The sequence below is a fragment of the Microtus pennsylvanicus genome, chromosome 19 (genome assembly GCF_037038515.1).
Source record: "Microtus pennsylvanicus isolate mMicPen1 chromosome 19, mMicPen1.hap1, whole genome shotgun sequence".
Lineage (NCBI taxonomy): Eukaryota > Metazoa > Chordata > Mammalia > Rodentia > Cricetidae > Microtus > Microtus pennsylvanicus.
This window is the reverse complement of record NC_134597.1, coordinates 3,909,462-3,932,700: the sequence shown is the minus strand read 5'-3', so window position 1 is coordinate 3,932,700 and position 23,239 is coordinate 3,909,462. Positions and strand designations below refer to the sequence as shown.

At 45.1% G+C, this 23,239-nt stretch overlaps 1 protein-coding gene across 1 annotated transcript in view; it reads left to right on the top strand.

Moving 5' to 3' along the window:
- The window catches only part of Slc25a13 (solute carrier family 25 member 13), a 166,978-nt gene that overhangs the window by 53,735 nt on the left and 90,004 nt on the right, over positions 1–23,239 (top strand). Inside the window, exon 4 of the mRNA XM_075953627.1 lies at positions 11,811–11,926. Within this exon, the coding sequence (XP_075809742.1) occupies positions 11,811–11,926 (116 nt within the window). The remainder of the gene's footprint in view (positions 1–11,810; positions 11,927–23,239) is intronic.

Genomic DNA, 23,239 nt, shown 5'->3' with positions numbered 1-23,239 from the left:
AGAGACAGGAAGTCCTCTCAACACCTTGCAGTTCCAACGGTGACCCCTGCCACAGCCTCTCAGCACCGTAGTTGCCGCTTCAGGCAAGTGTGTGTCGGCACAAGGCTTTAGAGACAGGTTGGTAGTGCGAGGTAGGGTGTGCACACAGCGCCAGATGGCCAGACCCAGGTTTAGATAGGCATAATAAATTCTTGAGAGGATTTGAATGAAAGTCTACATCCAAGGGGTAGTCCCTGTTGTAACAGGGAGATTCTCATTATACTTTGTTAAGATTCTTTGTACAACAAAATATAATTTTATATAAAAAATTCACTTTTGGGGGGGGGAGACTTTTGCCAGTTTTATGCAAATTTTGTTCATATAAAATTTTAGTCTTTATGAGTGTGGTGTGTGTCCCCATCAGCAGGAACGCTTTTATCCTGGCGGCGCTTTCTGTGGAGTTGTTTCTAAGTGGACTGGACAGTACTGGTGGGACTATTTCACCAGCCTCTGCCTTCCCTTTCTAGGAGGTGAGGTTTTCTTTCTCCTTACTGGGGAGAGTAAGAAGATATCAAGGAGTAGCAGTGCCACTCAGGGATTCTCTTTCTCTGTGCCCTTTAAAGCAGCAGTGAGCCTTTGGAGGCTCCTTACAATGCAACGCCAGAAAAGCTCACGGCTGTGGGTGGCCTGAGAGCTCAAGTTTATGTGCAAATCATGATATGTCCTAAAGCAGCGTCGCTCTGTGATTTGGGAGGGGTAGGCCTATTGGAAGAGGTGTGTTTGTAACTTGAGGCAGTTTACAGAAGTAACTGCTTCTTTGTACTCAGATGCTTGTTTGTGGTGGTGTAGGGTAAAGGTCTGACATATGGGGTGGCTACTCCTGTTGATTCTGGCATTTTCTAGAACACCCTGCACAGACCAGTTATTTGTGTGATTGAAACTACATGATACTTCATTCAGTTTTGAGTACTTAAATTATTTTAGCTATAAATTAGTTTGATTATGGTAATGATTTCAGAATGTGCATGCATGTAAACATATGTTGTATGCCCCAGTGCATGCAATGTTTGGGGGTCAGTTGTACCCCAGTACATTTAGAAACACGTTTAAGATAATGAATGCGTGTAGCGTCTCATGCTTTCTGTTTGCTTCCTATGTACCTTCTTTACGTTTCTTTTGTTGCTGAAAGCCAGTGCATTCTCTCCCTCGTTTCTGTTAGAAACAAATATAACACTTTCAATGGGAGACAGAGTAGTTTTTGCAGCAAGGAGTAAAATTGCAAACACTTCACCCTCTGTTTGCATGCGATGTTATGACCATTTGATGAGAAGTATTGTCCCTGAAATTCAGTCTGAATTTTCATTTGACCAGAAATTTGTATAAATTCAATTTAGGATCAACATGTGGGCACTTTTTTCCTGTTCTTATATACAGAAAATGATAATCTATTTTAAGCTTATTGTAACTGAAGGAACACTTGTTTACACGGGTAAAATGACTCTATGCAAGTTGTGTATTGAAGTTCATGTTAATGTTTGCTATTTAATGACACCTAATGATATTCAATGAAGGGTTATGCTGAACTGGAGAGAAAATGTGTTACCCAGGCAACTGCCTCTGGCAGACTAGAGATTCAGGCATATGGCTCTATAGTACACATTATTTCAGCATCTTTAAGCATAAAGAACCACACATGTAATTGACTGTAAAAAATTACTGCTCGGTTACTGTATTGTATGGTCACAATAGAAGTAAATGAATACGTCATTGTTGTTGGAACAAGTCTGTTGGGAATCACTCGTAGACTCTACTATTTAAGAAGCTAAAATACAATAAGAAGAAAATAGCTGGTTTAATTAACATGTAAAAATTGGGTTAATTTGAATTCAGCTGGCACAGCAGAGATTAATGTTCGCTGGGGACTTGGGGTGCTATTCTGGTTAAAGATCGTGTACTTTTATATCTTTTTGTCCGCACCATGAATCACTTTATGTCTCTCAAACTGATAGGGGCTTTTCCTGTCTTTTATGTTTTGCTTTGCCTCGGATTTATATTACGTTCACACCAAGAAAGATTTTGGTGTACTTTTATCCCAAACCTAGGAATTATAATTGAATGAAATAAAATGCTGAAATATTTGTAACTAATTAAAGATGCTTCTCATGGGACATCAGTCTAACTTGATTTCATGTATTTAAACATTATTTCAGTTGATGCTTATTATTTATTTATACTTTCTAAAGCAGAGTGATTTACTAAAAATTCACCATTGGGAGATGAAAAAAATAGCCTCTTTGCCCTTGTCACTTTGTGTGTGTGCCAATGTGTAGAGACCTTTTATTTGTTTTCGAATATTGTTTGAATTATTATTGCTTAGGTTCAGAGATTCAGAAAAACCCACCGAGGACAGCAGTGTCTTCCAATAAAAATCATTCTGCCTATTTGTGATTTTTCTTTAAATGCAAAGACACAAGTAATTATCTTTTACTGAAAGTCTACATGTTGAAAAAAATTCCTCATCTGCAGCCAACTTAGGGTCTCAGGTCCTCTACGAGCTTTCCAACTCTAAGCCCAGGGAACTGCCGTCTGATGAACAAGGGGTTTGCAGTGTGTGCCCTGCTACTGCTTGGTCTCTGTGCACTTAAAATAACTGATTATTCCGAGTTAATCTGGATAAAGTAACAAGCCACGTTGTGGGGACCATTCGCCCATAAACAGTGGTCCTGGGAAGCTTGATGAATCCCTGGTTTCCCACTGGAGCCTTCCTTTCCTTATTGTATTGTTTTTCCCTCATGACAAATGAAAGTCCCTCTCATTTTTTTCGCCCTTCATTGCCTGCCCACTCCTTCTGGAGCAAGGCAAGACAAGAACCCGCGGTTGGAGAATCACCAATCTTAGTAGCCACTTAGAGCTGGCTGACAGATTGTTCACCTGCTGGCTTTTCAGTCAGTGATTGCTTTTCTGTGGTTTAATCTCCCCATTATCCTTCATTTGCCCTTTTAATAAAGTCCAAGCCTTCTCTTCCAGTCTTAACTAAAGAAGAAGGAGAGATGCAGGAAGCTGAGCTTTTTTGTGTATTTTTTTTAAGCTGCTGTTAACGTAAATCATTATCCCAACAGGCTGTACAGGTACTTTTCTTCTTTAGTGTCTTTTTAAAAGACAATATTAAAATTAAAATGAGTGGGTGATTCATAGCGAGGTCTTTTTTTTCCTCCCTGTTTAAGCTCAGTACATTTCTCCTTAAAAAAAATCTTTGGTAATCTTCAAATATTAATGATGGAATAGACATAGAAAATGTTTGTGATAAATGTTTATCAGTCTGTTCTCAATATTTGTAAATGTATGGAATTAGAGTAATGTAATATATGATAAAGTGAGTTTTTAAAAAACATTTTGAGATTTTTATTTTATGCATATGAACGTTTGCCTGCATGTATGTATATATGTGTACCATGTGCATGCCTGCGGAGGCCAGAGGAGGCTGCTAAGCCAGCATCTCTCCAGCCCCCAATTACCAGGCTTTATAAATGATATTTTTCTACCATTAATATCTATTTATCTAGACTGTGGTGACTGAACTTAATTGTCTCTAGCTTAGGAAGCTTATGGTATTCTTTTCTAGGATAAAACTGGCCACAAATCAGAATCCTTTTATACCTCAAAGTCTGAATGGTAGAATGTTGGGGGTGTGGCTCGGGCATGGACGCAGATTTTCCCAAGATCACTGGGCTTCATTACCTGACAGGGAAAGAAAGAGCAGAGGGAGGAAATGACGTCATTTAGTGTTAGCTGACTATGGGTACCGGAGAGCCAGGAGAGAAATGTTGGTGTAAGTGCTTGATACCGCTGACGTGGAAGAGAATGTTGAAGGAACAGGAATGCCACCCCCAGGAGCTTAAGAGTCATGTGGAGTGTGCGGTAAGGCCGTGGGCACATCGGTAGCGTTGGCAATGTGGATGTCGCTCTGAGTGAGGCTCACAGTTCTGAAAGCTTGTTTATTTATCTCCCTTTGCCAATATGGAGGCAGTGGTATATGCAGAGGTGGTATTTATAGACCAAATTCATGATAACAACACAATAATTCATCAATAAAAATATTTAACAGCTTTTTAAAGCCAGGCAGTAACCTGCCTCTTTGAATGGCATGTAATCTGCCAGCTTTCATTGGAGTCAGGGAATTTAAACAGACCCTCGGCAAGCACTCTGGTGAGGTTCGAACCCTAGCAGAGCTATGGTTTTACAGGGACCTTCAGACGGATGAGGCCAAGCCCATGTTGGAGCCAGGTGGGTGTGGGGAGATTGCCTGCGGCCTGAGGACCCCACATGGGAGAGAAGATTTAAGAAGAAAGTCAGGCGAGAGAGACAGATCCCTCGTGGACTAGGAAAGGGGTCACTGCACAGCTAGTGACTATTTCCACCTCACTCCTGCTGGCTTAAAACCAAACAGCTCGTTGTCTCTTCTTGGAGTGACTTTTCAGGGGTTACTGTGAATTTTCATAATCAGGACCGGGAGGCCTCTGCGAGCTCTCTGACCGTCAGCTAGCCTGTTACATAAGGGTGTTTATGTGTGGGCTCCCTTGACATCTGCCTGAAGGGCATTTCACATCCTTGGTGACCTTAGGTCTTTATCAGTCTTCTGTGCCTGCAACTGCCTGCCTTTAGGTATGATCCAGTGGAGATAGGGCTTAGGCTGTGACTTCTAGGAGAGGCTCGCTCCTTCAGACTGTCTTCTAGCAAACTGATCCCGAATGTGGCCATGTGGTCTCTGCTGCAATGGGCTGTGATGTACTGTCTCAAGGGGTCTTTTAACTCTGTCAAGATATACCACTCCCCTGTCCAGTGATGCTTCTTTCATGTACACGGGGACAAAACTCTTCGTATGGCCCTGCCAGTCTTCCTTTTAGCTACCAGCTGTCTTATCTTTTTCTTTTTTTAATAACATAACTCTGTATTGATTCTTTGGGAATGTCATATCATGCACACCAATCCCACTCACCTCTCAGTCCTTTCATAGCCGCCCCTCACTCCCGTAGCATCCCGCCAAAGGAAACCCCCACAAAACAATACAAAACCCCCCACCTTGCTCCTCCATGTTTCCAGCACCTCTTGATCCATCCTTGTCACGCTGCGTGCTGCGGTGTGTTACACCTGCGGTCCAATCAGCCGCATCCATCATTGCAGTGAGTCACTGGTCTGGTTCAAGGCCTCTGGCACACCATCATCCCTGGACCCTCACCGAAACTCCTCTCGGACATCCTGCTGTAGCCCCAAGGGAGAGAGGTTCTGCGGTTATTGTCCCTTCACACACTCCAGCAGGGCGTAGATGGCGTAGATGTTAGAGTGGCCAAACCAAGGCCCAGGATGTGGGGGGCTGGGTGGTAGCTGAGCTGATCGCTGACCTCTTTAGGCCACTGGGACACCCACCGGTGTTACCTCCCCCTATCCGTCAGGGAGGGGTAGAGTCAGTTCTCCTAGGCGCATGTCACTGGGGCCAGCTCTGGGGGCTAGGGGGCAGTGCAGCTCTCCTGATGCAGTGCCCACTGAGGGAGGGGCCATGTGTCTCACTGTCGGTCTCCACAGGATAGATGCACACTGTGTTCAGGACCCTCATCAGACCATGAAGAAGAGTTTCCGGGCTTCAGTGCGGGGGGGCCTTGTTCTTTGCATTCTATTCTCTGGGTCTGGAACAATCTTTCCATTTGTTTGTGCTAACTGGGTTACTCTTCCACTAAAGAGTGGTTCCCTGAGGACCCTTAATTTAGTCATCTATGTCTAGGACCGTGTGTAGCTCGGAGTATGAACGCCATACCTGTGCAGCGCCTTGTTTGCCAGGCGTCCAGAAGGGAACGGACAGAACTGGGAAAGCAGAAAGATGTTGAAGTTACAGAGTTCCTAGCTCTTTCCCCAGGATCGCAGAGTGAGATTCCCATTACTGCTGCTGCTTCCTCCTCCTCTTCCTCAGTCCTTGAGCTTGGGTGGTCCTGGAACTCTGTTCCTAGAGTTAAATTTTACTGTTTCACTTTTATCTCTGCCACTAATCCTGGACAATCGCTTGGCTTCTGTTGCAACACACGGAAGGGGGTAATAAGGAAAAGTTATTTTTGGGAAGCACTCTTGTGGTTAGGAACTGGAGTAAAGTGGTAATTGGATTTTGATACGGTGCATTGTCTACACTCAAACTTCCCCAGGTATGAGCAGATCAGAGCCGTGTGCAGCTGTGTAAATTCTCACAGCCACAGAACTGGCCAGGAGATAGGAGCCAGGCGAAGATGGAAGGACCACATGGGGTCTCAGCCTCTGCAGGGTGGGAATGAGCCCCAGCAGGGAGGAGACAAGAGCCCCAGTTACCCATCTTGTGTAATCGAAGTTCCGGCCACTCTCACCAAGCATTTGTTTCTTTTTTCAGTTTCCTCTTCCCCTCGCCCCCTCATTCAATCCTTCTGCCCTTATCAAGCCTTGCTTGGGCTTTGGCTATTTTGTTTTGTATGAATTTCAATTTATTTCTTGTTTCAAAGAAAGCATGGTTCATGTGTCATTGGAAAATTAGAAAATACCAGGAAGAGAAAATATTGAATTTAATGACAGAGATATCTATACTTAACATTTTGATATGCACAGTTCAGACTTTGTGGTTATATAAATATTTTTGCCCACTTTTAGCAGAATGGAGTTACTTTTTAGTTTTGTTATTTAATTTTAGGATATTTTTAATTATAGCTGTTCTAGGGTGTGTGACTATAGGTGTGAGTGCGTGTTTCGAGTACAGAGAATAAACTGTAAGAATCAGTTCCTGCCCGGTTTGAGTTCCTGTCCTGACTTCAGTGATGAACAGTGATATGGGAGTGTAAACCAAATGAACAAGAGCCAGTTCCAGGACAGCTAGGGCTGTTACACAGAGAAACCCTGTCTTGGAAAAAAAAAGAAAGAAAGAAACGAGAACTTGGAGAGATGGCTCAGTGGTAAAGAGCCCTGGACGCTCTTCCAGAGGACCAGGGTTCAATTCTCAGCATCCATAGGGCAGCTCAAGACTCTCTGTAACTCCAGGAGTTTTCCGACACCCTCACACAGACAAAACACCAATGCACATAGAATAAAAGTAAATTATTTATTTTAAAAAAGAAAGAAATGAGTGCTTGGTACTAGCCACTCGTCTTTGTCACCTAGGCCGTTCTGGTTCTTCTCTGTATCCTACCAGCACATCCTTGCACACCCAGTCTCTTCCCTTTCAGCTCTTGCCCCTTCTGAAGAACACACGGACCGCTTCAGTAGACCTGTCAGGCCTTTGCTACGCCCGTGGATGTCCTCGCACCCCAGCCAGCTGGTTCCTCTGTGTCTCTTCCCCTAGGCCTTCCTTCTTCGGTCCCTGGTTTGTTGCTGCTTCTCTGGCCTGCCACTCTCTAGTGTTTTTAACACTCTCCTGCACCTAGTTCACCTAGTTCACAGAGAAGGAAGCCTAGCAGCCACGCTGCAGTTCCTCAGCCACTTCGCATCACCCACCTCAGCCCTGCAGGGGGCCTGGTCTCACTGTCCCTCCCACCTCAGCCCTGCAGGGGGCCTGGTCTCACCGTCACTCCCACCTCAGCCCTGCAGGGGGCCTGGTCTCACTGTCACTCCCACCTCAGCCCTGCAGGGGGCCTGGTCTCACTGTCACTCCCACCTCAGCCCTGCAGGGGGGCTGGTCTCACTGTCCCTCCCACCTCAGCCCTGCAGGGGGCCTGGTCTCACCGTCACTCCCACCTCAGCCCTGCAGGGGGCCTGGTCTCACTGTCACTCCCACCTCAGCCCTGCAGGGGGCCTGGTCTCACTGTCACTCCCACCTCAGCCCTGCAGGGGGGCTGGTCTCACTGTCACTCCCACCTCAGCCCTGCAGGGGGGCTGGTCTCACTGTCCCTCCCACCTCAGCCCTGCAGGGGGCCTGGTCTCACCGTCACTCCCACCTCAGCCCTGCAGGGGGCCTGGTCTCACTGTCACTCCCACCTCAGCCCTGCAGGGGGGCTGGTCTCACTGTCACTCCCACCTCAGCCCTGCAGGGGGGCTGGTCTCACTGTCCCTCCCACCTCAGCCCTGCAGGGGGGCTGGTCTCACCATCCCTTCACAGGAGACTGATCTCATGTCCACTCCATCATCTTCCTTCCGACTTCAGCAAGTTTTTCTGTCTCATCCCTCAATATAACAGTAATCGTTCTTTGTGGATTTACTGACCTGTCTCTAGGTCTGATGTTATTGCCCACGTTTCTCCTAAAGTGTAGCTCTTTCTCTCTATTTTCTTATATTACTAAGAGCTGTCTCTTGCAAAGTTGGCTTTGTCCAGAAGACCAAAAGTTGTTACAGTTGCACTTGGTAGGCTGTCATCTAGTATCTGTTCTGTGACACAGTGTCTACTTTTTCATAAACTGTAATAGTGCTTTTGTTGGTTTGTTTTTCCAGGTCAGGGTTTCTCTGTGTAACACTGGCTATCCTGGAAATCACTTTGTAGATCAGGTTGGCCTTAAATGCACAGAAATCTGCCTGCTTCTGCCTCCCAAGTCCTGGGATTAAAGGTGTGTGTTATACCGCCTAGTGTAACAATGTATTTTACTTTCTGTCTTTTAGCAAGTGTTAACTAAACAGAAATGGTGCTTTGTTCAGACAAGTTCATATGTGGTCCGTTTTTTAAAAATTATTTTTTTAAAGATTTATTTATTTTTGTGATTGTATGTGTATTAATGTTTTGCTTGCATGTATGCACACTATGTGAGTTCCTGGTGCCCACAAGGTCAGAAGAGGCATCGGCTCCCCTGGGACTGAAGTCACAGGCAATTGTGAGGTGCTGTGTGAGTGCTGAGAATCAACCTTGTCTTCTACAAGAGCGACAAGTCATCCTAACCACTGAGCCAACTCGCTCACTCTATGCAACCATTTTGATCCTGGCTCCTCTTTTGCTGAGCGTTTTATAGTGGTTCGCCGTGTCTGGGCTGTTTCACCCGAACTTGGAGGTGCTGTAAAATCACCACTGTTATAAATGGGTCAAAAGAACAATGAGTATGGAGTTCTGGAAAATTTAAATGGCGTGCTAGAAAGAAGTTCTAGTCATTTAGCTACATAGTCTCCCTTAGTCTGTGAGCCACATCATGACACGTGACTTGGGTGTTTGCTTCTACATTTGTTGGCTGCAAACGAGCATTGACATAGAATGCCTCTCCTTACCTGCTTGGCATGCAGTTCACCAGACATGTGTGATTATTTCTAAGGGGCATCTAACACAGTAAAAGAAGCTTTGGCAGTTGGGGGTGGTGGAAAAGGCAGCAGTGAGTTCACCAGCCAGGTTTGAACTTGATGCAACTTGTATCCTTCCTTGTAACACGTTAATACCCATTAAACCTGTAAAGTAAGGTTGAAGCAGTGTTGATACAAAAATATAGATGTTTGTGGAAACCATGCTGTAAGTGAGTATAGTACTATGTAATTATTCCCATGGCCTTCCAGTCAGATTACCTTGAAAATCCAGAATGATCTTGATGAACAATAGAACATTATGATTTCATGGTTCCTCCGTATACCTCCTACGTAGAGGTATAATGCTTGTATCTAATAGGATTACCAAATTACATACCTTTTTGGTATTAGCAATGTGCCTAAAATATCAGTCTTCACTGGCCAGTTATGGTTTTGAAATGAACCTTTTATACCCATACGGAGTCTTCAGGTTTCTCGTCATTCTGAAAAAGTCGAGATGCTCTTTTTATTGAATTTTAAGTCTTGTTCAGTCCACAAAACAAGAGCTTCTTTCTATACCCCACACAGTGTGGTTCTTTTAGCTAGCCTGATGCCTTTGCAGGTTGATTTAACCCCATACTCGCTGTCTCAGCACATAGCACCTTCTGCTGCCCACTAGACTTCCTCCAGTGAGCGGGACAAGCGGGGCTGTTGGTGCCTGCTCGGCAGGACGGCATGACAGAGGGGCCCAGAGCAGTGACAATGTGGAAGCAGACAGAAACAGTTGCCCCGGTTGCCTGTGGTTCTTCGGGAGGGATGGGCCACTTGGTGAGTTCCTCAAAGGCACCCTTTCTTAGAACATTCTCGGGAAGATGACCGGAAGTGAGTGTCACAGCTTGGTCCCAGTCCCAGTAACTCTTCTGTAACTCCCACCCAGGTCTTTGTTTCCAATCTGGGCTTCTATATTAGTGTCCTCCGGCGCTGCAACAAAATAACAAAAGCACATGTCTTTAAAAGTTTCCGAGACTGAGTCCCGTCTGCTTCCCTTCTCGTCCCCCTTTCCCTGGTCTGTCCCAGAGAGGCCTGGAGCAGAGGATGAGGGGTTCTGGGCAGGTATCCTCTTGAAGTACGTGTTCCTGAATGTTTGTGCCTTCTGCAGGACATACTCTGGAAGGTGAATGGTAGGGAGAGTCTGGATGGAGCAACCTCTTGAGTTTTTCTTTCTTTGTAGCCATTCTTGTGGTCAGGTGGCACTCTGGGAAACAGCTAAGTGTACTTTGTAGCCCTGTATACAAACGTGATCTCTCCTAGGAAGTTTCAGAGGAAGTAAGTGTTCTGTGAAGCCGAACGGAATACTCCTACTTTCTTCCCTTATCCCCTTCAGAGACTTGGACTTTCCCAGTACATTAGTGGAATATTTGGGCTTTTATAATAAAACGTATTGGGGAAAGACCTTTGTTCCTAGAAAGTCTTTGTATGGACCTCTTTCCTCTTGTCAAGTCATGGCGTCCTGACCTTTCATGCTCGTCCTGTAGCACAGATTTGGTTGTGTTATGACATTCCTCAGAAATTGTCACTCTCTCTCACTCCTTTATTTTCCAGGAATCGCACGGTCCCTTTCTTGCCTTTAAAACGACCTCTGGTCCTCCAGCATACTGTTCTCTTCTGTGTACGTCAGTGTCCACTGTAATTGCCATTTCATTGCACATACCCCAGCTTTGCTGGTCCTTTTTCTGCCTCAGGTTCCTTCGTGTCTTCTTGTACAGTTGAGTTTTACTTCTTTTTTAGTGCCCAGTTCTGGCTTCGGTTTGCCCACAAAGCTTTCCTTATAATTTTTTTTTTAATGAGTCAGTGTGTGCGCATGTGTGACCGTGCACATACACACATGAATACAGAGGCCAAAAGAGGGCACTGGATTCACTGGAGCTAGAGTTAAAGGCCATTGTGAGCCACCCGCTGTGGGTGCTGGGAACTGAACTCGCTGGAAGAGAAGCAAGCTTTTTTAACTGCCGTGCTTTCGCCCAGGGAGGGTCCCCTCCCCTTCTAACTCTGCTCTCATTGTATTTGTCCCTTCATTTGAATTTATCTTTTCTGTGTACTGTCCCCAGACAAGTGCTAACTGTTTTTTGGGAACCAGAAGTTCCCCGAGTCTCACTATGGGCCTGATCTAGCTGAAGTTCCCTCTGTAGCATCCCTACTTCTGTGTGGTGAGGAGCTGCCGGTAACGAATGGGTATTCAGAGTCGGCTGCATGCGCTGTGTAAGGCTGTTCATAGCGAGCAGGCGTATTTCTCTGTTGCCATCGCTCTAAAGTATCCAAGCTTTAATCCCAGAACCCCGCAATGTGTGAGGGAAGACTGAGGTCTCAGGTGTGGAGGAGACTGAAATCACAGTGCAGTTAGCATCTGCCCACGTGCTCCGCCCCACCCACCTTCACTTCTGTACACGATTGCACACACTCGCTGGGTGTGCAAGCAAACTTCTGTACACGATTGCCTCGCTGGGTGTGCGAGCAAATGCTATTTGGAATTTGCAGTTTGATAATGGCATCCGATTGTTACCTCAGTGTTTGGTTGTGTGGTTTTATTTTGTATGGTTTTATTTTCTAACTTTGTCTATTTTTTTTTTATGTTGCAGGTTAATATCCTTCCAAGAATTTGTAGCATTTGAATCTGTTCTGTGTGCTCCCGATGCCCTGTTTATGGTGGCTTTCCAGCTGTTTGACAAAACCGGCAAAGGAGAGGTTACTTTTGGTAAGGAACATGGTGGTGAGAGCATTTCTTTGTTTTAGAAATGAAAGGGACCAATACACACTTTTAAAAAACATTTTTTATTTCATTGAAAATACATTTTTTTTCCTCACATAAATATTCTGATTGTGGTTTCCCTTCCCTCTTCTCCTTCAATTCCCCCTACTTCCCCTCCCATCCGATCTACCCCTTTTCTATCTCATTAACAAACAGATTTCTAAGGGATAATAATATCACATCATAAAACAAAAAAAAAAATGACACCTCAAGTTGGACCAAAAACAACAACAATGAAAAACAGAAGAAAAGGGTCCAAGAGAAGGCCCAGGAAACAGACTAACTTGTTTACAAACTCAGTCATCCCATAAAACACTAAGCTATAAGAACCTGGTGCAAACCTACTCAGGCCCTGTGCCTACTGCCCAGTCTCTGTGAGTTCATATGAGTTTTGCTTATGTTGAGAGAGAGGTCCTTGTTTTCCTGGTGCCCTTCCATGGCCTCTGCCTCATACACCTTTTCCTCTAGGTTCCCTGAGCCCTGATGGGAGGGGTTTGATGGAGATATCTTATGTAGGGCTAAGTGTTCTGTCTGGCTCTGGGTCTCTGTGCTTGCTCCCGTCTGCTGCAGGAGGAAGCTTCTGATGATGGCTGAACAAGGCACTGATCATGAGTAGAGCAGGAGCAGAATGTCATGGAGTCATTTCAGCTTTCTTTTCATTGCTACTTTTCCTTCCTTCCTTCCTTCCTTCCTTCCTTCCTTCCTTCCTTTCTTTCTTTCTTTCTTTCTTTCTTTTAGAACAGTAGTATTTAATTTTGCCCTAGGTCCTTGGGCTATCTATCGGTTTCATCTTGTGGAGTGGGCCTAAATCAAATCAGACATTGGTTGGTTACGCCCACAGGCTTCGTGCCACCATTGCCCTAGCATCTCTTGCAGGCAGGACACCATTGCAGATCAAAGCATTTGTGGCTGGGTTGACGCACGCACATTCTCTTAAGAAGTTAGCATGCTCCTTTAAACAGTGGTCCACTGGGATCTGTAGCTCACACATCTTCCTCTCCGCAGAGGAAGGACTCTGCTCTGATGTAGCTTTAATATTTTAGTTTCCAGGTGGGCAGCAGTGGCCAGGAGTCCTGGCACAGTCACAGGTGACAGCTAGAAAGATCTTGTATCCCCTTTCGTCTCTGAGCTATGCTTTCCCCTGCGGGGGTGATGATCAGACTTCCACCACCAGACGTTCCCACACACCCAGTACTTATTGTGGTCACCTGTCCTCGCAGGACAGGTTGCTGGTGTGGAATGGTCCTGTGTACCGTGGGCTTGGAACTGGTCCTCCCCAGCTGCTGCGCTTCCCAGCGGCTGCGTTTTCAGTTTTAAAAGATGAATGCATCTTCATCAGTGTTCGCTGCAAAGCCGTAGCAGATCTCCCGAGTTTAGAAGTAGAAGGCCTGGAGGTGCTGAGACCGGAGTGCTCTTTAAAGTTCTTAGCTAATGAAGTTCCAGAAAGTTCTATGAGTGACGGACTGAGATTTCTGGGCACCTGCTACCCCCTTGCCTAGATAGAAGCTTGCCTCCCATTGATCATGTGAATTGCACTTTAGGGAAAATGGCCGATGTAACCATGTGTGTTTTCTTGTTGCTGTGACCACATAGCTAACAAAAGGCAACCTAAGAGAGAAAGCACTGATTTTTGCTTACGGTTTGAGGTGCACGTCTATCTAGGGAAGGTGCTGAGGCAGGAGCGTGAGGCAGCTCGTCACTTTGTGTCCAGAATCAGGAAGCAGGAGCTGACTTCAGGGTTCCATTCATTTCCTCCTTTCTATTCGGTCTGAGACGCCAGGTGGAATTGTGCCACGCACATTCAAGGTGGGTCACCCCCTTCTCAGATAAATCGTTCTGGAAACACCGTCATGATAACATCCAGAAGAGTGTGTCCACGTGATTCTAAAGGCAGTCAAGTTTTTATGAAGGTCAATCATCACAGTGCCCATTTTAAATGTTGATTCTGTTTCTGATTTTGGGGTGTGCCTTGTTTTGGTGTTTTGTGGGAAGGGCACAGATGAGGGACAAATACAGACGATGTCACACAGTGCAGGTTCTCAACCAAGCATAGTTCACCACCTCAGCTTTGTTGTCTTGTCCCTCTGCACAGTTGTGTCCATTTCTTATCAGAAGTGGAGCTAATAATGCCAAAGGTGAGTTGATTGATTGTACTGGCTGGCCTTTTGCTCAGAGCTTTCCAGGCCCCCAGCAACTGTGTCCACACAGCTTCTGGCAGAGCAGCCCTGAAAAGGCACCGTGTGAGTCTTCAGTGAGCCCGTGAGCACCAGCTCAGGGTAGCATGGAGCCACTGGGAGTTGGTCTAATGACCTTGTTATGGCAGTGTTACCTTGTGGGTTCCACACAGTGGGTTGCCTCTTCTGCTTCCTTTGCTCTTCAAGTTTGAGTAGAAATGGGAGGAAGCTGGGTTGGGGTGAAGAAAGTAAGGAGTGAACTCCTGATACATAACACTCTTTTGGTCAAAGGGACAAATTGACAAGGGATATTGGTGGCAACAGCCATGCCGTTGGAGGAAGCGCACAGTATCAGTTACTTTCCTTGGCTGAAAGAAAGTTAAGGAGGGGAGAGTTATCCTGGCTTACAGTTACAGGAGCTACAGTCTCCAGCGGGAAACACGTGGTGCAGGAGTCTGATGTGGCTGGGTATACCACACACCTTCAGAGGCAGGGAACCGACAGGAAGTGAGGTCTGTCCTGATGACATCCATCCCCCAGTGAGGCTCTACCTCCTACAGGTTCTGTCAACCTTCAGAACCCACTGCTAACTGGAGACCAGGTCTTAGGAAACACAAGCCTGTGCGGGAGACTTCACATTATCAAGAGACCCCGACGCTCCCAGCACAGGGGAGGTGTTAGGACAGGAGAAGCAGAGCAGACATACAAGGGTCACCCATGACCTTGGAAAGGATGTGTGAGGATGGTGGGTGGGTGAGTGATTTTAGCTTTCTGAACATTATCTATAAAGCAGATGCAGTGTCTCCTCTTTCCAGACCACATATGGGGCGCTATGTGAAAAGTAAAGGTCTTTATAAAAATGGTAATATTAAAGCAATAGCCTGATTAAAGCTCCCCCCCCCATCATAAGTTACTTTTCTGTTGCTGTGATAAGGCACCTTAATCAAGGTACTTTATAGAAGAAAGAGTTTAATTTGGGGCTTATGGGCTCACAGGTTAGAGTCCATGATGATGACATCTCCAGGTCATGGTGGCAGGAACATCTGAGAATTGATATATTAATCCCTAAGCAGGAGGTTGTGGTGGGGAACAGACAGAGACAGACTGACAGACATTCTGGAATGGCTCCAGCCTTTTGAAACCTCAAACACACATTCTCTAACAAGATCATACTTCTAGTCCTTCTAAAATAGTTCCACCAGCTGCAGAGTAAACATTCATATGAATGAGCCCCTGGGGACCGCTGTCATTCAAACCATGATATTTGTCTATTTTTTTCTTAGTCTTTGGGAAATCCTTTGACACAGTAGTGTTACCATAACCCATCTTCGGTGTGCTGAGCACTGTCTGTCTCTCGGGCCGTGTGAGATAAGACAATCCCAATTCTGGGGTGTTCACACTTTATTTATGCCATCAGCTGCCTGTGACTGGTGCAGAATGCACAGCCCCTCCACCACTACCCTGCCCATACATAATTCACATCACCTGTATCATCACTTAAATATGGTGACATGTTCAATGCATGTCCTGTGTGCATTTATGATAAATCTGTTAGGAGCTCCCATACCGATCTCATTAAAATATGGCCTGGGTCGTCCGAGCCATTAACCCCAGATGATTCCAGCGAAGAGAAGCGCACAATCCTAAGGGATCCAGATAACCTTTGAACTGCAGATTAATACCAAGGGGCTAACATTTCTCGTGGGATAGGGCTGTCATGTAGTGGTGGGTAACTGTTCAGGGAAACAGAGTCAAATGGGCGGTAGCAGCCTAAGGACTTTGGCCAATGGTGCTCTGAGAAATTAGCAATGTGTTCTAGGAAATTCATCCTAGATCTGAAGAAATAAAAACAACCAGGCAGCCACACAGCAGTGGGGTTGGACAAGCCAAGAGGACTTCCCTCCTCAGTCTTGTTGTCACCAGCCCGAAGTCCTCAGAGAGCAGAAGTCCAGGTGCATAGCCTGCCTGACTGTCTACGTGAGGCTGGTTTGCAGTGCAGGGCGTGGCCGTCTTGTTCACGGTCTGCCCTTAGCCCTTATAAATCCCATGTCTAGCCTGGACCTTTTGCATCTTTGGAAGTGGTGAATGGCAGGAGGCTCCATGTTGGCGTCCCAGACTGGCTCTGTCTGCTGTGGTGATCCTAAAGGGGGCGTTGTTTCTGCACTCTACTCTGGCCCCTTGGAACTTTTCCCTGGACCGCAGGGAAGGTTTGAGAGTGCTCTCACTCCCTGCCCACACCCCAGCCTAACATTTTATCCAGGGTGAGAGCAGGTGCACTCCTCATCTCTTGGTGGATAGGGCTTCCACAGGAGATCGGCTTCTGCAGGAGGGAGAGGTTGGGGTGCACCGGTGCCTGTCACCGGTGCCATAGGCCCACCGTCAGTAATGCCGGCCCTGCTACTCACCCAAGTCAACAGACAGTGTGACATGTAATCAAAAGTCATGTTCCAAAAACCCTTTCCCTGTTTCTTGAGGCCTTACATTTCTTTTCTTTTCTTTTCTTTTTTTATCTGAAATCCTTCTCTGTGTTTGGTACATTGAAAAGACGCCAATTAGGCCAATTTTCTTCCTTTCATATCCAGCTCATTACTTTCTGTTTCCTGTGAGAACATTCACCTTTGCTATTCTGGTTCTCGCTATGCTTTCTTCTTTTCTTCTTCCTTTGTCTCTTTTTTACAGCTCTACCGATTTCATCCAGGCTCTCTGCACATCAGCCGGGTCCTCTCCCATTCGTTAATCCACAGCCCCAGCAGTCACTGCGCTTTCTAGTTTGATATTGTTATTTACAGGTAGCATTTTATATGGACGTGTTGGTGACAGGATGTCAGGATAAGTGAAATATTCTAGATAATAAGTTGTGATTCTATATATGTGGAGAAAAGAATGTTCTAAGTGGTTTTATTTGCACTTTAGCCTATATCGTGGTATTTTATTTTCAACTTTCGTTTTTAAAGCATGCTTTCCTGACATGTATTGTGTATAGCAGGCATGTAAATTGTCAGCGAACATTTTAATGAAATTTATATGATGTGGCCATTGTCCATTTCAAAGATGACAGAGCCAGAGGCGGGAAGGACTTTTCCCCAGTTCCAGTGGTTACAGCTTGCTTTCTTCACTATCGTTTGATCTTGCTTGATTTTAAAGTTTGTGTAAATGGGACAATACCAAAGATACTTCTTTAAGGACTTCTTTTTCAGCGCTGGGGAGGTGGTGATTAACATAGTTCTCAGAAGAACAGTACTGTTACTAGTACCTATGCCTGTGGGTCATAGCCACCTGTACCTCCAGGGCTCTGATGGCATCTTCTGGCTTATCTAAGGAAGTGTGCACGCGCACGCACACACACACACACACACACACACACACACACACACACACACACACACACGGATGTTGTTCTGTGTGGAGATGGTAGCATTCTGTGTGGATACTGCAGAACAGTACGACAGCTGCTCATATATCCTTGACTGAGGGAAAGTCTTTCTTTATGGGAGAGAAGGTTAACCCTCTGCAATCAAGCAATCTATAACACAAAGCCAGGAAGACATTATACTAACCAAAGACAGCCAGGAACAAAGAATGGCCATGGGCCAGATGCTAAGGATTGGGGTGTGTGTGGCATATTTGAAAAGCAGAGAGGAGAACCCATGGGAAACAAGTGAGGCAGGAGGAGTCCATGGGGGAGAAGTAGAGAACTAACAGGTTGAACACTGCGGAGAAGGGAGGGCGTGGATTCTGCTGGTGAACGTGGGAAGCTGCCGCTGGATTTCCTATCAGAAGAGAGACAGATCTGGCTGGTGGTGAACAGGGTCATCCTGATTTTTGTATTGAGAGAGGAGTGACCGGGGATCTTATATTGGCTGGGACACAGGGCTTGAGGCAGTGGTGGGGTCAGCAAGACTGCTTAGATGCTGGGTCCGTTTTGTTACTTGTGTGTGTGTGTGCGTGCACATATGTGCCCACACCACAGAAGACTTTGGGGAGTCAGTTTTTTATTTCCACCATGTGATTCCCAGGGCTCAAACTCACGCTGTCCAGTGACTTTACCTTCTTGATCATCTTGCTGACCAGATTCTAGGTATATTTGTAAAAGACAACTTCCGGCGTTCTTCATCAGGTTGGATGTGATGTGTTAGAGAGGGCAGATGGGCGAGAGGACAGCTGAGAGGGCGAAGGAGAGGGAGCCCAGCAGAGAGTGATGGTGCAGTCAGTGTGCAGGGGAAAGACTGGCTGGGACCAAGTGGCAGGCACAGGGGTTCTGTATTTTTTCATGCAGTAGTTTATGCCTATTGTTTCTAAATAAGCATGTAGGCGCTTAGACCCAGAGTGTGGGATTTGAGGGAGGGCTTTAGCACATCGATGGTTCAAGCCACTGACTCAAATGCTGTGAATGAGTGGAGCAGCGTTAACTCCTGAATACACCGAGTTGTAGAGCTGGAGGCTGAGCAGGGAACTGGAGGAACACTTCCTCCCTGCATTCCGATGGGACAGAAAGAGCATAGTGTGCTGGTTACCCCTACCTGCAAGAGGGTGGTGAGGATCGAGGCCGTTCGAGCAGGCTGCCTGAGCGTGGGAAGGTGGATTTGGGCACAGGATGAGATTAAAAGGTAAAGATTTAGAAACTGAAGGGGCCTTTGAGGCAGGAGAAGCCATGTAACATCAGCTACAGGATGCGGGGCAGGAGTTTATCTTATAGGAGAGGTAGTTTGGAACTGGTTCTGGGTCTTCAAAGCACTGGTTCAGGACCATGACAACGCTTGGAATTGTGTGTGTGGGTGGTGATGAGGCTGAGTAGGGCAAGGCTCAAACACATCTGTCTGTGACCTTTGTGTGTTTTAAGCCCGGAGATAGAACCTCTCATGTGTGTGTAGAACAGCTGGCTACGTTGTCAGTTCCTGGCCAGAGACAGTGAGACTCTGCCACAAAACCAGAAAAAAAACACAAGTCCCAGAAACCAGTCCAGTCTTGCCCTGTTATTAGAAAGTACAGTGATGATGCCCTTTAATTTTTACTTCAAAAGATGTTGTTTAATTTGACATAACGTTTCCTGTGCATATTAATAAGGGCCATGTGGCAAAAGCTCAAGCTTCTAAAGGCACTGAGAAGTCCTGCAGGAGGAAGAAATCTGTTTAACGTTGCTTAAACAAGCTTTGGGGAACAAGTTTGAACGTGGCCTTTCTGTCCTGTGTTTGTGTCCCACTATGCAAAATCCATACAACTGAGATCATTGCTAAACTAGTTCATTATTAATTCCAAGCTGTTTCTTTTCAGCTAGCTTATTCTCAGACGTGAGTGATATGTAGAGGGACCCTCCCTGGATTCGTGTAGAGTCTATCCCTGAATCCCCATCGACAAACATGAAATCAGTGCGCACTGGGTCAACAGGCGTGCTACATGACATAGGAAATACATTGCAACAGCCCGCAGGGGAGGTTGCAGGAAGGGTTGAGAGTTAGCAGGACGGGAACACGGATGGGTAAAGGCAGATTTTATAGAAGACTGGGACATCCCCAGTGTAGGCCTAGATGGGAAACGTGAGGCGTAGGTTTTATGAGTTCAGTGTAAAAGGAAGCCATTTGTGACTACCGTGGTTAAGACTGATTTCAGATTTGCCGTTTCACAAAGGTGATGTTCATTTTGTTGAAAGAAACATAGTGAGTGTCCTACACTAAGTAGATTTTATTTGGGGGTGAAGATTTCTACTCTCCCACCTATTGCAACGGGGCTAAGGTTCCAGGTAAGAGAAGCGTGAGTTCTAAAAGCAGATTCCTCCACACTGATAGTGATGTGCCTGAGCTGGAGCATCCTGGCAACTCCGATACTGTTCAGAAGCTGTTCCAGTTCATTGGGTCAAAAATCTGCTATTTACGAGAAGCTAAATACGGATTTGCACGATTGACCATAATGGCTTCAATTTTGAAAGATAGTAGTATCAGAGAGCCCTTCCAGTTGGTGGGATAATTTGAGAATCGTCCATGCTCAAATGGCTAAAATATTGTACTTTTTGCTACTTCATCACTCCATTTTAAAAATAGGGACATTCTTAAAAAGGGCAGGCTCGTTGACAGTGTGGAAGGATGTCAATTGAAGAGTAAATCACAACATCCACGCGAATCCACGCGAAGCCATTCTTAGTTAACCACAGGCCTGGAGGTTAACCGTTCTCTGCAGGGGTATGGAGAGATTAGATTGGCGGGTCCCCTACCATCCATCTATCCATCTGTCCATCTGTCTGTCCATCCATCTGTGCACATGCGAACGTGTGTGTGCCTGTATGTGTGGAAGATGAAAGTCGGAGAGAGTTTGTTCCTTCTTAGGAAGGTGTAAAGACAGAAAGCTGAGCTGCTAGCACTGAATCCTAAAGCTTGGAGTTGTGGGGGAAATTTGACTATTTTAAACTGTAACAGCTCATTTAAAAATAGTAAAATTATACCATTATTCTTTCAGTATGAGAGAGATAAAAATACAGTTTTTCTAAATTGGAAAATTCGCTGTAATCCTGCTGCTAATGACTGATTTCTTCCAACAGTTGCAAGGCAGATTTGCTCTGATAGGTTGATAAAGGAAACAAAATCAAGAGCATATTGGAAGTTCTTCGAGAAAATTACAGTTTAGGTATATGTTGGGGGTGGATAGTTAGACATTTTAATTGAAATAAAGCAGTTCCCTACTAATATGGGCTCACTGTGGGTGTGCTTTCGCGGCACATCTGCTCGGAAGCCCTTAAGTAGGGTTAAATGTATGGTAATGCTTTTGTGAGAACATTATTTTTGCTAGCATCCGTCTAAGGAAACTAGCTCAGGAATTTTTTTAAAGCGGTATAGTTATTATGCTCACATTTACGGAGTGAGTTAGGATCCCTACGCTGTTTACAAATTTCGGCCGTGCCCCTCATCGGTGATGAGGGATGATGATAATCGACACAGCGAATGATTAAAGCCGGCACGTCTGAGACTGACCACAGTCTGCCGTGGCACAGTGGAGCTTGACCACAGTCTGCTGCTGCCTCTAAGCACCGTCTGAAGCGACTTCTTACTTTCCATGTGAAGGCTGCCGACCTTATTATTTGAGTAGAAGAAAAATACTATAAGAAAGTCGTTCATTGGCCTCATTGCTGTTGATCGAGGTTGAGCATGTGACAGGCCATTTATATCTGGAGCTAAATCTCTGCTGGCCCTTTGCCTTTTGGCCACATTGTCCACCAACACGCACTATTGTGATTTACGGTGTGTTATGCATCAGCATTTGTAGATACCTTGGTTTTGAATAGAGTTCTTATCGGTGAGGCTGACCCTGGGTTGTTCCTGTGACTGCACATGGTGCTTGTTAAAACTGTGGACAGTCTGGCTCCAGCTTCCATGGACTGAACCGAATGCTTGGGAGTGAGGCTTGTGAATGCGTGTTAAACATGCTCTCCTAGGGAACATAGTCACACTTCAGGCCAACAATGGCTGATGTCTTTTATTCTCCCATGCGTGAGAGTTCAGTGGGGGGAAGGTGACTGGTTTCATAGAAAGCACAGCTTTTTTTTCTGGCACTCTCAAGAGTCTTCTCTCCAGAATGTCACGTGACCTTCAGTAGGGCAGCTGTATTCCTCTCAAGGTGTAAAACCGGTAGAGTTTTAAGTTACACTTGACTGCTAACTATGATATCCTAGGTGGCTTCAGTAGAACTCAGCTTCACTGTGTGTGTGTTTGTGTAAGATCTGCACCAGCACCGCATGTGTGTTCAAACTAACAATAGACAACTTTGTAAGATCTTATAGAAAACTCATTTTATGTGAAGTGCTCCATGCTTTCTGTTCTAATGACATCCATTTTCTTCCTAGACATACCTTGGCTTCATTTGTAGCCAGCACGCTCTTTCCTCTTCAGACCCTTGACTGTGATTAGTATAAAAGGCACTTGGTAGAAGGGTTTGAAAGGGCAACCATGACATCGGGTCACATGACCAAGCTAGTCTGCATCCGCTGTGTCCATTGTGTTCTTTAACTTGCCAGTTCAGATTTCTCTCTCATGTAGTTCATGAAGCCATGTCCAGGTAAGCTGCGGTTAGCCCTATCAGCAGGTGAAATACTACTTCTTAAAGAAACAGCACAAATTTTCTTTGAGGATTAAGATTTAGACAAAGCTTGGAACCCTTCAGAGAGAAGGTGACGGTGTGGTACAGTTCTCTTGTCTCTTAAAAGGGCTCACTGTGGTGTTTAACAGAAACATCCTTTTTGTATTTATTGTATTAATAGACTTTTTAGGATCAATAGGAGAGATATTATGGTTTAGTGTTTAGAATAATATAGCTTGATGAATCTTTTTCCATCTTAATGGGAAACTCGTTTTCACTGATTTGAAGCTTCAAAAAAGTGAATCTTCTACAAATTAAAGAGCATTAATTTGGTTATTCTGTATGGAAACAAAGATGTAGAAAGTTAAAATTTGCATAAGTGAAGACCTTGCTGATTTCAGATTATAGTGCGGTGGAGGTTAAGGCATAAGAGCCCATAGAATTTGTAAAAACAAATTCAGTCTAACCACTTAATGGCATCTGCTAGTAATTTGCCAATTAAATATTTCTAGTATTTGAAAGATCTTCAGAGTAAAGAGTGGGGGTTCTTAATCTTTCTTAATTTCCTACTTTAAGAAACATAATAGAAAATTACGGAGATTTCTATCACTTTTCATTCAAAATTTCAGCATCCGAGCACAAGGAAGGATGGATTTTAAATGTTGCAGGAAAACTGGTGTCTTTTGAGAGGTGTATGAGGTATGGTATTTCCAAAGCACACTGCTTGATTAAAAAAAAAAATCTGTAAATATTTAGTGCCCAAATAATATTTAGTATAATTAAGACTTTTCATTTTGGAGTTTTCCATCTTAGTGGCCACCGCATCTCCTATGTGCGGAACATTGTAGTAGGCCCACTCAGCTCAAATAACTCTCCACGACAGGTATTTTATTTCACTTTAGTGACTGAGCATTGAGTCAGGCAGTTTCCCCAGTGGTAGTAATTAGTCGGAGGAGAATCTGTAGCCGTCACTTATTTTTTTAAAAGTGCTTTATTGAGATTTAAAACACTCCCATTTACTCTT